This window comes from Aureococcus anophagefferens (genome assembly GCF_000186865.1).
Source record: "Aureococcus anophagefferens unplaced genomic scaffold AURANscaffold_58, whole genome shotgun sequence".
Classification (NCBI taxonomy): domain Eukaryota; class Pelagophyceae; order Pelagomonadales; family Pelagomonadaceae; genus Aureococcus; species Aureococcus anophagefferens.
The window spans coordinates 63,101-78,018 of record NW_008705611.1 but is presented as its reverse complement, the minus strand read 5'-3'; the positions used below and the strand labels follow the sequence as shown (position 1 = coordinate 78,018).

Here is a 14,918-nt window from a genome sequence, read left to right as displayed (position 1 = left end):
GCGCCACGAGGGCCCAGAGCTCCATCGTGAAGTGCTCCGACGGCTTCTGGGGCGCGCAGCGCGCCGCGTAGGCGCAGACGATGTGGCCGCCCTCCTCCGGCGAGAAGCGGCAGCACCGCGCGCCCTCGCCGCGGCGGACGTCGTCCATGGACGCGTCGTGCGCGCTAGCGAAGGCGACGCCCGGCGTGATGCCCTGCGTGAAGTAGCCGTCGAGGCTGTGGCCCGCGTCGCCCCGGTTCCTCGCGAGGTGGGAACCCGGCCGCTCGTCCAGGGGCAGGTAGAGCGGCGGCCGGTGGCTCAGCACCAGAGCCCCGAACGTCGCGCCTCTGGACGCGCGGGCCCTCGCGGCCAGCAGCGTGCCCCGCGCCACGTCCAGAAAGGGCACGCCGTGCTTGACGATGGGCCGCACGGCCGGGGACGCGCCCGAGTTCGCGCCGAGGGACGTCGCCGCGTTGTCCGTCGCGCCCGCGCTCAGATCCTGCGGCGTGAACTCGAAGCCCTCGGGCGCCGCGTCGAGCGCCGCGAGCGACCGGTGGCTCACCTCGACGCCCGCCAGCGCGCACACCCTACGCACGAGGTAGGGCAGCGTCGGGAGCAGCGTCGACCGCACGGTCACGGACTCGACGGGGTTGACGGCCACGTCCCCGAAGCGCTGGAGCACGCCGGGCACCAACTCCTCGCGCCACGTCGCGTCCGCGCGCGCGTGCGCGCCCGTGATCGCGTTCAGCAGGTCCACGGCGAAGGGCGTCGCGACGGACGCGACGACGCAGTTACCGTGGAGCTGCGCCGACCGCCGCAGCGCGAAGCGCAGCAGGTTCTTCGCGGACCGCGCGACCATCTCGACGAGGATCGCGACGCGCACCGCGGACGAGTTCCGCGCGTCGCGCACTTCCCCGGTGAAGACGGGCACGTCGTTCGTGCTCAGGCCCTCGAAGGTCTCGTCGACGGGGCACTCGTACTGCGTGAAGGGCCGCGTCTCCTCCTTGCTGACGTGGAAGACGTGGCCCGCGACGAGCAGCCGCGCGCCGCGGCCCACCTCGAGCCGGAAGTCCACGGACGTGCGGAGCACGTTGCTCCCGAAGTCGCAGCGCGCGCCGCCCGTGAGCCGCCGCCAGAAGCGCTGGCGGAGTAATCCTAAATGCCGCAGGTTCACGCCCCGCTGGTGGAGCTCCGCCGTGACGTCGAGGCCCCAGTTCCGCGCGGCGCCGAGTTTCTGGTCGCCGTCGCCGAAGCCCACGTCCATGAGCGGCGCGTCGTCGCCCTGGGCCACGTCCCCGAAGACGTTCACGGGCGGCCCCGCGGGCTGGGGGCCCAGGGGCCCCCGCGCGGCGAGGTGCTCCGCGAGCGCCGCGAGCCGCTCCGTCACCAGGGTCCGCGTGGCCTCGCGCGCGCGCCGCGTGTGCTCGTCGCCGTCGGCCGTCGACGACGTGACGGCGCAGTTCGCGTCCGGCGACAGGGGCAGCGGGAGCGACCGGACGTACTCGGGCCGGAGCATGCGCCAGAAGATGGAGTGGCCCCGCGGCGCCGCGGCGAGGTGCTTCGTCTCCTCGGGCGACTCCGAGGGGAACGCGCGCCACAAATTCAGCAGCCCGAAGGTCTTCTGGTCCGCCATGCGGAAGCCGCGCAGGTCCACCGAGGCCCACATCTCCTTGGCGTTGAGGTCCTTGGAGCCCTTGACCGCGTGCTTGGCCAGGTTGAGCTTCGCGGCCATGGCCGCCAAAATGTGGTCCATGGCCCGGTTCGAGTTGTGCAGCGACGACCCGCGGTCGTCCGTGCCGTGGACGAGCTCCTCGCGCTCGCGCCGCACCTCGCCGCCCTCCCCAAAGGTCACCTGCACGAGGTCGAGCTTGGCGACGGCGAGCACGCGGAAGCCGTGGTAGTCGACGGTGCACGACAGCGGCGCGCGGACGTTCTCGCACTCGAGCGCCTGGCGCAGGTACTCGCGCGCGCCGTTGCGGTGGTGGCCCCCGGCCTTGGCCGCGTACTCGTCGGATCCGTTGAAGATGCCGTGGTCGTCGACGCAGATCTCGAAGCGCACGTTCCAGGCCTCGTACTTGTACACCAAACCGCCGTCGACGCCGCGGCCCGCCTCGACGGCGCGGCCGTCCGCGTCCTTGGTGTGGCAGGGCTTGATCGTCTTCTCCGCCGGGGGCAGGTGCATCTCATGGAGGATCGTCGTGGCCCCGCGCAGGGCCACGTCCAAGAAGCCCTCGCAGACGGCGACGAGCTCCTCGAGCCGGAGCGCGTCCGCGTGCTTCAGTCGCCCGCCGACGTTCGCGCTGAGCCGCGTCGGCGCCGAGTCGCCGGCGGCCTCCGCGAGCGCCGCGAAGTAGCGCTCCGTCCAGTCCTCGCGGTCCCGGGGCGCGACGACGACGCCCGGCGGGTTGCCGAGGATCTGGCTCCGGCACCGCGCCATGTCGCCGCGGCGCCGCCCGAGCTCGCGCCGCGTGACGTCCATGATCCGCAGCTTGTTCTGGAGCTTGGCGATGGACGACCGCGCCTCCTTGGCTGCCGCGTCGAGCTTCGCCAGCGCGCCGTCGTAGCCCTCCATGAGCTCGTCGACCGTGGGGTTGATGAGCATCGCGGGCGTCGTGCCCGGTCGCGCGGCACTGAGCGCGGCGCGGACCTTGCGGTCCAGGAGGTCGCGCGCGGACGCCGCGCCGGCCTCGGCGACCTCGACGGCGCGCCGCTGGAGCCAGGAGTCGTGCGTCGCGTGCTTCTCTACCACGTAGGAGCTCAGGAGCCCGCTCTCGAAGTCGGAGCAGAGGAACTTGCGCAGCGCCTCCGCGACGACGTCCTGCGTGTGGACGATGCGGAAGTGGTCGTCGAGGTCCTTGGGGAAGAACTCGATCTTCCGCCCGCGAACGACTTCCTCGACGTCCGGCAGGCCCAGGCCGGGGAAGGCCGGGGAGAACGTGGGCCGGTACGCGACGAGCGTCGCGCGCGACACGTCGAGCTCCGGGGCGCCGAACGCGCCGCCGAAGAGGTGGTTCTCGATGCTATCGGACCCGAGGCAGGCGTGGTCCAGGCCCAGCGCGCGCTCCACGTATTTCATGAGCAGGCGCTTCGACGGCAGCTCCAGGAGCAGCTCGTCCGTCTTCAGGCTCGTCAGCACCTGGTTGATGGACCGCAGGCGAATTTGCAATTCCTGCTCCGGCGGGTCCGGGTCGCCGTAGGCGCGCCGCACGCTCCGCTCGTAGTCGTTCTCGCCCGTGGCGTGCAGACCCTGGGGAAAGGAGCCGAGGACCATGGACTCGACGCGCTTCGTCGACTGCGATTCGTACGCGACCTTGTACGCGGCCGCGTCGCCGTAGCCCGGGTCCTCGGGCGCCGCCGCCGCCGCCCCGCCGGCGGGCGCGACGTCTGTCGACGGCGCGTCGTCGCGCCGGGGCGTCGCGATCTTCTCGTCGGGCAAGGGTTCGCCGCGGTGGCCGATCTTCGCGAGGCCCGACGCGAAGACGGACATGGTGTTGTGGAGCGACCGCACGTCCTTGGGCGGCGGCGCGAGGGCGGCTCCCGGCTTGGGCGCGTGCTTGCCGTCGGCCGTGAGCCCCCGCTCCTTCTGCATCTCCGCGAAGCGCTTGCCGACCTGCTTCGCCACCGCCTCGCACGCCTCCTCCTGCATCATGCGCACGGCCGCGTCGCGGTCGAGCGGGTGGCCCTCGGCGCGCTTCCGCGCCTGGAAGATGCGCACCTTGGCGTCCCAGGTGTGGCGGCTCAGGCCCGTCTGGGCCTCCTTGGCCTGGAAGTCCGCGACGACCTTGGCGCGCGCGTCGTTCGTCGCGACGATCTGCGCCTGCTGGAAGGCCTGGACCTTGGCGAGGTGCTCGGCCTTGCCCCGCGACTTGGCGCCGCGGTAGGCGTTCTGCAGGAGGCAGGCGCAGCGGAAGGCGATGTTGTGCTCGTAGACCGTCAAATTCGCGAGGTGGCCATGCTTCAGGGGCACGATCTTCGACAGCGACCGGCTCGACGACTTGGGCAGGAACCGCGAGTAGTCCGACTTGAGCGGGTCGTCGGAGCCCCGGGCGAAGGCGCGCTCGTGGAGCGTCAGCTTGTTCTCCGTGAAGAGCTGGGGCCGGTACCGCGCCGCGTCCTGCGCGATGTGGTACTTGACGTCCGCGGGTCGTAGGAGCCCGAGCTCGAAGAGGCGCACGACGGGGATCTTCTGCCGCTGGTAGGCGCTGAGCTCGCCGAAGGCGAACTTGACGTTGAAGAGGCCGCTGAGGAACGTCGAGTTGGCCACGAGGTGCACGAGCCAGTCCTGGGCCTCGTAGAGCGTCATGCCCAGGCCGTCCGTCGCGACGCGCTGCTCCGCGATGGCCCGCAGCGCCACGGAGTCGAGCTCGAGGTCCGCCGCCGGCCGCTTCAAAAAGCCCAAACCGCCCAGCAGCCGCGACGCGCACTTGAGCGCCGCGACGATCTCCGCCTGTTCCAGGAAGCCGTCGCCGTCGTAGTCGAAGATGCGCAGCAGCACGCGGACCCGGTCCGCGAGGACGTCGCTGCACAGGATCGTCAGGCCCACGGCCAGGTCCACGGTGTTCGCCGTCGTGTAGGGCGGGTCCTCCGTCGCGCGGTGGTCCCAGGACGTGCCCGTCGCCTCCGCGGCGCCCAGCGCCGCGAAGAGCGCGAGGATGTGGTCCTCCTTGCGGCGCCGCAGCACCGCGCGCTCGAGCATGGCCTCGGCGTCGTCGAGGTTCTTGAGGGCCAGGCGCAGGGCGCCCTCCCGCTCGTGGACGCGGCTCTTCATCGCCGCGACGAAGCCGATGCCCTTGTCCTTGTCGTCGCCGTCGAGGTCGTCGCCGGGCAGCGGGATGTCCGTCCGCTGGAGCTCCAGCGCCTCCTGGGCCTCCTCGAGGTCCTTGCAGGCCTGGTCGAGGGCCCGCTGGCCCGCGCGCAGGCCGTCGCGCGCCTGGAGCTCGAGCCGCCGCCCGCCGGGCGCGGTGCACGACTCCGCGCCGTCGATCTGGAGCGACTCGAGCACCATCTTCTCGAGCTCCTGGGCCTGTGCCGAATTCAAATCTTCAACCCGACTTCAATGTGCGCGTATTCGAACGGTTCGACACAAGCTTTTCAACTCGGCTTCGAGAACTCGACGAGAGCGATCGATTCGTCCAAAAATCGGCCGAATCGACTTCGATGTGACCGAGCTAGAGAATTCTCAAGTTTGGTCAGGACCACCCAAACCAGCGGTTGAATTCGACACAGTCCCGGGCCTCGTGCGACTCGCGCTCGAGGTTGTGCACGTGGAGCCGGTTCGCCTCGGCGTCCGTCGCCGCCGTCGCCGCGCGCTCGTCGGCGTCGAAGCGCTTGTCGAGCTCCATCTTCTCCAGGATGGACGCGCAGACCTGGCGCCGGCCCGTGTAGTTGGCCTTGCGCACGCGCGCGGCCTTGTGGTGCGCCTCCTCCAAAGTCTTGAGCTTGCGGTCGCGCGCCTGCTTGCGCGCCAGGCAGTCGCCGCGGTACTTCTCGATGGCCTCCGTGCGCTTGAGCCGCTGGGCCGTCGCGACGGCGTCCTCCTTGGAGTTCTGCGCTTCCAGCGCCTTCTTCTCCGCGGCGGCCTCCTGGCCGACGGTCACGTCCTCGTAGCCGAAGAACACGGGCGACCGCAGCGTCGGGTCCCACTTCTTCGGCAGGCTCCGCGGCGCCTCGGCCGGCGGCACGGCCTCGGGCGCGACGGCGGCCTCGGGCGTGTCCTCGGGGCTCGGCGCGGGGCCCGGCGCGCCGGCCGCGGCCGCGACGAGGGCCAGCAGGCCGTGCTCGCCGCCGTCGTCGCCGGGCGCCGGCGCCGGCGCGCCGGCCTCGAGGGCGCGCGCCGCCGGGCCCAAATCCTCGGGCCCGTCCTCGCCGTCGTCCTCGTCGTCCGTGTGCGCGGGATTCTCAAAGTTCTCCGGCGGCGGCGACGGCACGTCGTCGAGGAACATGCGGTAGCTCTCGAGCTCGCCCTTGGCGGTCGCGTCGACCTTCATGGAGAACCCGAAGGACGCGCAGTGCCACTTGCGCCGCTCGCGCTCGCTGTCCGCGGACCGCCGGAGCGTCTCCGTCTCGTAGGTGATCTTGTAGTAGTCGGCCCAGGACGTCTGGCGCCCGAGGAGGTCGCCGGCGAGGCTCCGCGGCAGCGCGACGACCTCCTCGCCGGGCTGGCGGTCGAAGGCGTGCGGCAGGCCGCCGTAGGCGTCGAGGCTGAAGCGCACGTCCTTTAGACTCCAGCGCTTGAAGAAGGCGAACTTCTCGATGATCTCCTCGAGGCGCTGCTCGCTCGTCCCCTCCTCGACGTTCCGCAGGATGAGCGTGCTCGAGCCCACGCCCATGGCTCGGCGCGCAGCGGCGGCCGCGCCGCGTTTGAGCTGCCCAGCGCTCGACCGGGCTGCTTGAATGTGAAAGGCCTTAAGGTGCAGGGAAACATCCCTGGTTTTGGCGGGCGCATCTTCGAATTCCATCCTCGAACAAAGGGCCACCTCACCAGCAGGCGCTGGGGCAGCCCCCGGACGCGTCGGTGCGCCGCGTGCTCCGCGGCTTTGCGGGCTCGCCGAGGCGTCGCCGGCGGGTGCAGGGGCAGCCCCAAACTCCATGGCCGCCGTGGCAGCCCCGAATCCCATGGCCGCCGTGGCGGCCCCGCGCCCGCACCCCCGCCCCGCGCTCCCGCCGCCGCCGGCGGCCCCGCGGGGGCTCGGGTCGCCGACGATGGCGTCCCTGCGGCGCATGAACATGTACCACAGCGCCCACATCCTGGCCTACCTCGGCGACATCCCGTCGCTGACGTCCGCCGCGCGCGTCTGCAAGGCGTTCCACGAGGCGTCGCGCGTCGAGCGCGTCTGGGCGGCGGCCTTCGCGCCGCTGGGCTACGCGGCGCGGGGCTGCGGCCCGCGCGAGGTCTGTTTGGCGTCGGCGACGTTCCGCACGCAGATCGCATTGGGCGCGTCGCGGACCGCGTCGAGCGCGGGCATCGGCTCGCAGGTCGGGTCCTTCGAGCTCGAGGTCGACGGCGACGGCCCCCTCGGCGCGGCCCTCGGCGTCGACGAGGCGGGCGACGCGCGCATCGTGCGGCGGCGCGTGCGCCGCGGCGGCCGCGCGCGGTGGACGCGGTTCCGCGGCCGCATGCGCATGGACCGCGGCGGCTGCCGCGTCGCGATGAGCGGCCTCGCGGAGAAGGAGTACGGCGACCTGCCGTCGGCCGTCGTGCTCCTCGCGCTCCACGAGGAGGGGCTCAACGGCGAGGGCATGCTCGGCAACAACCCGTCCATGGTCGGCGTCCACTGCGTCACGCCCTGCGAGTACCGGGGCCTCCGGCTCGGGCCCGTGCTCCTCGGGTCCTTCGGCTTCACGCCCCACGCGGTCTGCCAGTGCCGGGCCATGGGCGTCTGGTCCGCGCGCCTCCCCGGCGCGCCCTACTTTGGCGACGACGACGTGTCCTACGCGAACGCGCTCCAATTCGAGGGCGTCGCGCTCGCGGCCGCCGCCGACGCGGTCTCCGAGCTCCGGGGCACGTCCTGGGGCAAGGCGTCGGAGACGAGCGTCTTCGGCGCCAAGGTGTCCCTCCGGGACATCGAGGCGACGGCGCTCCCGAAGGAGCTCGGCTACGTCGCCGCGGCGACGCTCTCGCTGGCGGTGGAAAAATCCGCGGCGACGGCGACGCTCGCCGTCGCGTCCGCGCGCGGCGACGGGCGCCTCGAGTGGTCGACGGCGACGCTGGCGGGCACGTGGCACGACCGCGGCGGCGCCTGGCGCCTGTCGCTCCGCGGGCCCGTGCGCGACGACCGCCCGAACGCGGCGGCGGCCGCCGCGGACGTCGCGTGGGCCGAGTCGCCGGCGACGCCCTTCGGCGCGTCCGCGCGGCGGCTGCGGAAACTCTCCTGCTGGCCCGACGCCCTCGCCGTCGACGGCGTCGCGTCGCTCCAGCTCGACGGCGAGTTCGAGGCGGGGATACTCGTGGCCCAGCTCCTCGTCGACACGGGCCCGCCGGCCTGCGTCAAGACCTGCTGCTGCTGCGCCTTCGAGCTCGCCGCGGATGATGAATAGTGTGGATAGTATCATAATTCGATGTACATTTCACGGGCGGAGTCGCGCGAGGGCCGCGAGGACGCCGGCGAGGTCGTCGGCGCCCGCGCAGATCTGCTCGAGGGTCGCGGGCGTCACGTCGCGCGTCGCGCGCGCGTCCCAGGCCGTCGCGAAGGCCTCGGACTCGCCGGGCGTCATCTCGCGGCCGAAGAGCACGTAGTGCCGGACCATCTCCGCGGCTTCTTCGAGGTGGATGTGGCCGAGGTGGATGTGGAGGTCGCAGCGGCCCGGGCGGATCAGCGCCGGGTCCAACTTCTCCGGATGGTTCGTCGTCATGATCATGAGGCGGCCCGGCGAGTCGACGACGCCGTCCAACACGTTCAGGACGCCCGACAGGTCCAGGCGGTCCGCGTCCAGCTTGGGCGCGAAGAGCGTCGACGTCGCCCCCGTCGCCGCGTCGTCGGCGGCGATGAGCGCGAGGAGCTTGGAGACGGGGTCCGCGTCGGCCGCGATCGCCGGGGGCGGCGGCTTCGCCGCCTCCTCCTCGGCCGCCTCGCCGCGCTTGAGGACGACGGAGGACGCGGCGTCGACGTCCTCGAGGACGAAGATCGTCTGCCGGAAGGTCAGCGACACGGCGCAGTCGACGTGCGCGACGTTGAACTTGAGGTCGAAGACGGCGTCCATGAGCTCCTGGTTCGTTTGGACCTTGGTCAGCGGGATCGAGACCTACCGAGTGCGACGGGGTCGGATTTCTTCACATCTTCAGGCGAAATTCACGCGAAAAAACACTCCTGTCGCTCGACGCTGATCGAGACGACGTTCCGACCCGTGCGGTGCGCGATGGCCTTGATGAGCGACGTCTTGCCCGTCCCCGGGGGACCGTGTAATAGAACACCGAGCTTGTGCGGAAATCCAGCGACGGCGTACTTCCCCCGCTTCGCGTGGAAGGCGTCGAGCAAAGACAGGAGCTTGCTTTTGTCCTTGAAGAAGAGGGACTCGAAGGTCTTCGTGTCGCCGAGCGGGTACCGCTTGTAGGACGCGCCGTCCCCGCCGTCGTCGTCGCCGTCGCCGTCGCCGTCGCCGGCCTTGGCGCCGGCCTCGCTCGGCGGCGCGGAACGGACGTAGAGGTAGCGCCCGCGATCCTTGCTGCTCGCCTCGACGGAGTCGATGTAGTCGTCGAGGGCCCGCTGGAGGAAGGCGTCGATGGGCTCGCTGCCCGTGTCGCAGCTGAACACGAAGTCGAGCGTCGTGACCGTCGAGTCCCCGCGCTTGTCGCCGCCGCCGTCGTCGCCCTTCTTGGACTCGTCGCCGTCGCCGCCGTCGCCGACGACGCGGCGCACGCACAGTCCGGTGGACTCGTCGATGTCGATCCAGACGTCGTCGGGCACGGCGGACACGATCTCGTACTGGTCGAGGAGCGCCGCGGTGGTCCCGAAGGTCTCGCAGTACGACGGCCCGTCAGATTCTTCTTCCGCCTTCGCGACAAGTTTGAGCTTCGCGTCGGCCTCGCCGTCGAGGACGCCCAGGCGGCTCAGATGCAAAGCGATGGCTTTGTGGAGGACGAGGTTCCGCGAGTCCTCGTCGACGCGCGCGTTGCCCCATGCCCGCGCGCGCGTCTCGATCCGCACCGTCCGCTCGTAGGCGGGCTGGGACCGCCGGACGCCCGCGAGGGCCCGGAGCACGAGCAGGCGCAGCTTCTCGTTGCTCGCGGTCACCAGGGTGATGAAGGTCGGCAAGAAGGCCACGATGAAGAGGTCGATGTGGCGATTGTTCGTCTTGAGCGCGTTGAGCAGCCCGAAGGACAGGGTGTCGAAGCCGCCGCCGCCGTCGCCGGCCATGGCACCGGGCTGCGCCGCGAGGCCGCCGAAGGACGCGGGGGCCGAAAGCTTGAGATGGCCCGCTGCCTCGCGGTTGTGCGTTTGCTTTTAGGCAGCGCCATCGCAGCCAGGCGGAAGCTTCGGAGAGGCTGCCGAGCAGAACTACCAAGGCAGCATATTGACGGCTCCTTTCCTTTGTAGCTTACCCAGCTGCGGATCGTTCTCCTCTGGTTCGGGGCAGCCTCTGTGGACAATGGGCAAATCTTCACAAACCACAGTCCATCATTCGAAGCACGCGCGCCCATGGTGGGTGCCCTGGTCAACGCCACGGGCGTTGGGGCCAATACCACTGGCGGCGACGATGGAGCTGGGTCGCCGTCCATCGTGTCGATCCTCGTCGCGCTGCTCCTCCCGCTGCTCCTCAACTCGGTGCTCAAGGAGACCCAGGACCGGATGATCGAACGGTTGAACGACTGGTACAGCTCGGCGCTTAAGCAATTCGACGGTGTCGGTTGCGCGCGGACGCTCGAGTGGGTCGAGACGTTTGACAAGTACGGCTACGCCATGCGCGGGTCCTCCGACGCCGAGGATCGGAACGAGATCCTCATCAAGGCGATCCTCGACTACGTCTCGGCGCGGCCCGTGCCGTCCTTCGACGGGTGCCTGACGCTCCTGCCGCGGCTCGCGGGCGAGGACGACGCCGAGGAGGACGACGCGGGCTTCTCCGCGGCCCGGGCGCTGCGGCGCCTCGAGATCCGCAAGACCCCGACGAGCGGGACGACGACGGTCGTGAGCCGCGACGGCCCGGTCTCCATGCGCCTCGACCGGTCGTCAAAGAGCGGCGGCCAGGACAAGTCCTCCGCGACCTTTGGGCGGAAGACGGTGACGACGACGGTGACGCTCACGGCGCGGTCGCCGCGGGGCGCGGGAGCCGCCGAGGCCGCGATCCGCGACTTCACCGAGAGGCCGCGTTCGCCTTCCGGCGGCGCGGCCTCGCGCTCAAGGAGGCCCGGGAGGGCCGCTTCATGTTCTCGCCCATCGCCAAGTCCGAGAACAGCTGGAAGCGCTACGCGCTCGCGGACGAGAAGACCTTCGACGCGCTGTTCTTTTCGGAGAAGCCGCGAGTCCTCCGCCTCCTCGAGGACTTCGAGGCGAAGCGGGGGAAATTCGCCATCGCGGGCGTGCAGCACAAGCTCGGCCTCCTCCTCCACGGGCCCCCGGGGACGGGCAAGACGTCGCTGATCAAGGCCATCGCGCACGCGACGCGGCGCCACGTCGTCAACGTGCCCCTGAGCCGCGTCCGGACGAACCAGCGCCTCTACGACATGCTGTTCGACGGGCGCTTCGAGACGGCCTCGGAGACGTTCGAAGTCCCGCCCGACAAGTGCGTCTTCGTCATGGAGGACGTCGACGCCTGCTCGGACGTCGTCCTCGACCGCGGCGGCGACCGCAAGGACGGCAAGGCGCCGCGCGGCGACGAGCTCAGCCTCGCGGGCCTCCTGAACGCCCTCGACGGCATCGTCGAGGCGCCCGGCCGCATCGTCGTGCTCACGAGCAACCACCCGGAGAAGCTCGACCCGGCGCTCGTGCGGCCGGGCCGCGTGACGATGAAGCTCTACCTCGGCTTCGTCGACGGCGCCTCCGCCGAGGCCATGTGCCGCCACTACTTCGGCGCCGGGGGCGACGTCGCCGCCGTCGCCGCCGCCGTCGAGGCGCTCGCCGACGCGGGCAAGCGCTTCTCGCCCGCGCAGCTCGAGCACCTCTGCGCGGCCCACGAGACCGTCGACGACCTCCGCGCCGAGCTCGTCGGCCTCCACGCGCGCCTCCAGGGCGAGGCCGTCCGGGCGAGCCTCGACGCGGTCCTCGCCGACGTCCCCGAGGAGCTCCCGCTGGCGACCCCCGGAAGCGCGCCGGCGGCGGCAGGGGAATGCCGCGCCGGGGACCTCCGCTCGGTCTTCTCCGCCGCGCCCCCGGCCGCCGCGGGCCAGCCCCGCCTCCGCAAGGCGCTCAGCGAGGGCGCGCAGCCGCTCGCGCGCAGCGAGGCGAGGAACTCCGCGTCCCCGTAAGGGTCGCCCCCTTTTACTTCCGGGGGCAGCCGGCCCGGGCGAAGCCCGCGGCGATCTGGTCCGCCCGCGCGATCGCGGGGAAGAAGTGGGCCTGGCCGTCGAGGTCGTCCACGACTATCGGCGCGTCCACGCGGTCCGCCGGCGGCGTCTGCGTCTCGCGGAAGTAGACGAGGACGGGGAAGCCCTCCGAGGGGAGGAACGCGTAGTTCGTCACCGTCGCGAGCTTCCAGCTGTTGCTGCCGCCGGTGACGACGTTCTCGTCCGGCGCGCGCCCAATCCGCGCGAGCTCGAAGGCCGAGTCCGTGAACTCGAAGCGAAGCGTCGACGTCTGAAACGCGACGAACGCGCCGAACGCCGCGAGCAGCACGGCGAGGGGCGCGAACTTCACCGGCGAGCCCTTGGCGCCGAAGACGCTAGCGAGGGCGACGCTGCCGAGGGCGAGGTTAAACGACGGGTCGATGACGGCCATGGCCGGCGGCGGCGCGCCGCGGCGCGACGGCGGGCAACGGAGCGGCGCGCCGCGGCGCGACGGCGGGTTGTGGAGCCGCGCGCGCGGCGCCACGAGCGCCCGGCACGACGCGACGAGGAGCGCTATAGCTGCGGCACGCATAGCTGCGACCATCAACAGCTCTGCGCCAAAATTCACCACCGACCTACTTCGATTACAAATCTCTTCCTTGTAACGCGATCATCTCTGGGTGGCCCGTCGACGCTCGGTGGCAGCCCCGTCGGCGCCGCGGCCGCATCGCGAGGCGCAGACGCCGCCCGGACCGCCGCGGCCATGCCGGTCCACTATAGCGCCGAGTTCCTGGCGAAGATGGAGAAGCGCGAGAAGCAGATCCGGCACCAGGCCCTCGAGGTGCTGGACAAGCGGCGCGCCGTCGACGACGCGCGGAAGCTCCAGGAGAAGAAGCGCAACGCGAGAAAGACGACGGGAAAGCTCCGGGGCTGGCGCGAGCAGTACGCGATCCAGAAGGACCCCGAGCGACTGTTGAGGTGCCCCGACCGGTCGTTCCCCGTGCGCCTCTACTCGAAGATGGACAACGACGTTTGGAAATTGCCGGAGCTCCGGTCCTGGTTCCAGATGAACGCCGTGGACCCGACGCCGGACACGCCGGACGCGCACCGCCGCGGCTACATGGTCCCGCCCGCGACGGCCGCGCCGGCCGAGCGGCGGCTCCCGACGGCGCACAAGCCGGCGACGGCGCCCGTGTCCATGGGGCGCCGCATGCCCACGCCGGGCTTCAACGACTTCGAGGGCTGCCTCACGCAGCAGAAGCACAACGCGGACCTCAAGCTCAAGGAGCGGCAGTACTACCCGCCCCAGGTCGAGGGCCGCGTCTCCGGCTACCGCCAAGCGCCGTGGCTCGACCGGCCCGACGGCTAGGCCGGGCGCGGGGGTGCCGTTTGAGGGCTCCATTAATCGTCGGACTTCGTAGTCGGGGCCGAGTCCCGGGGCCAGGCCGACAGCTCTCCAGAGCGTGCCTGGCCATGGAGAGCGCATGGAGGCGTCCATGGGACTCGCCGATCGGACGCGAGTTGACAAACAGCTCGAGCAGCGCGACCGGCGTCGGCTTGGTGGCATCGACGAGCTTCCGCGCGCCGCCCGTCGTCCCGCGTCGACGAACCTCTCCCTCGTCACACCGTCCTCGAGCTCGCTCTCGCTCTCGAGGGGGCGTCGAGAGGCCCGGCCGCGACGCCGGCGGCGACTCTCACCGCCATGTCTTCGAAAGATTGGCGGGAGAAGAAGTTGGAGTATGAGAATCGCATGGCCCGAGCGAAGGGCAAAAAACTCGAAACCCTCAAGACCTGCACGATATGCGGCGCAGACAAGGCCAAGGCGTGCCAAGGGTGCGGCACGACGGCCTACTGTTCGACGGCCTGCCAACGCATCGACTGGCGCGACCGGGGCCACCGGAAGGTCTGCAAGAAGATCCAGGCCGCGGAGGCGGCGCGGACCGAGGCCCCGACGCCCCCGCCGTCGCCGCCGCGCGAGGTGTTCTACGGCCCCGCGCCGCGGTCGCAGGCCGACGAGATCCGCGCGCGCATCGCCGCGGAACACGAGGCGGCTCGCGCGCGGCGCGAGGCGAATCCGGAGCCGGCGCCGCAGTCTGAGCGGTACGGCTCGCGGTGCCCGATCTGCTTGGAAGTCTGGACAGTCCATACAAAAATTTACCATTATCATTGCTGCTTCCGGAAGATTTGCGCGTCGTGCTGGTTTAAGACAGATTCGAAGTTTTGTGCTCTTTGCCACACACCGGCGGCTCAAAGTGTCCCGGAGATACTGGCTCGGATCCGTCGCCACGTGGAGAACGACGTGCCAGAGGCGGTCGCTTATTAGGGGATGCTTTACCTGGACGGTGACGTTCAACTTGGAATAGCGAAAAACGTGAAGAAGGCGATGAAAATCTTAAAGCGTGGTGTGGAGCTCGGAGACGCGAAAGCAGCCGTGAATCTCGGGTATATGTATCATACCGGAGAGGACGGCGTCAATGTGAAGCCGAACAAGGCGAAGCAGCTGTATCGCATGGCTGCCGATCGCGGCAACGCAGCGGCGCAGCACAATCTTGCTGAACTTGCAGAGGAGGCCAATGATCCGGAGGAGGCCCGACGATTGTATGCGCTCGCTGCTGCGCAAGGGGACAACGACGCCGAGAATGCGCTCGCGCGTCTAGATGGCCTAGATTGATAACTCGGATGAGTACATGGTGGGGCCGGGTCAGCCTGAGGTTGGGCCGGTAGTTAGTGCTAACTATCCGCTACCGAGGGTTGCTTCAGTCAGTCCCAACTACTTAGTACGGCTTAGCCACTATCATCGAGCCGCGGCGCGGGGCGCTTCGGCCGCGCGTGGCCGTCGCGCGGCGCGCCGAGGTCGTCCGGGACGTGGGCCGCGAGGGCGGCGACGAGGTCGGCGGCCGCGGGGTCGGCGCGGAGCTGGGCCCAGAGCGAATTGGGTCCGTCGCCGCGTGGCCGCAGCGCGAAGACCGCGCCGACGTTGGGTGTGTAGCGGTGCTCGGGGCACCTGGTCTTTGGTCTTGCT

The 14,918-nt window shown here is 70.6% G+C and overlaps 1 protein-coding gene across 1 annotated transcript; it reads left to right on the top strand.

Moving 5' to 3' along the window:
• Nucleotides 1-10,115: 10,115 nt before the first annotated feature.
• On the top strand, nucleotides 10,116-13,265 carry AURANDRAFT_67965 (hypothetical protein; the record flags this gene model as incomplete). Its single annotated transcript, XM_009043578.1, has 3 exons — nucleotides 10,116-10,706; nucleotides 10,778-11,874; nucleotides 12,677-13,265. 3 exons carry the CDS (start codon nucleotides 10,116-10,118, stop codon nucleotides 13,263-13,265), a joined length of 2,277 nt encoding a protein of 758 aa, XP_009041826.1.
• Nucleotides 13,266-14,918: the final 1,653 nt, after the last annotated feature.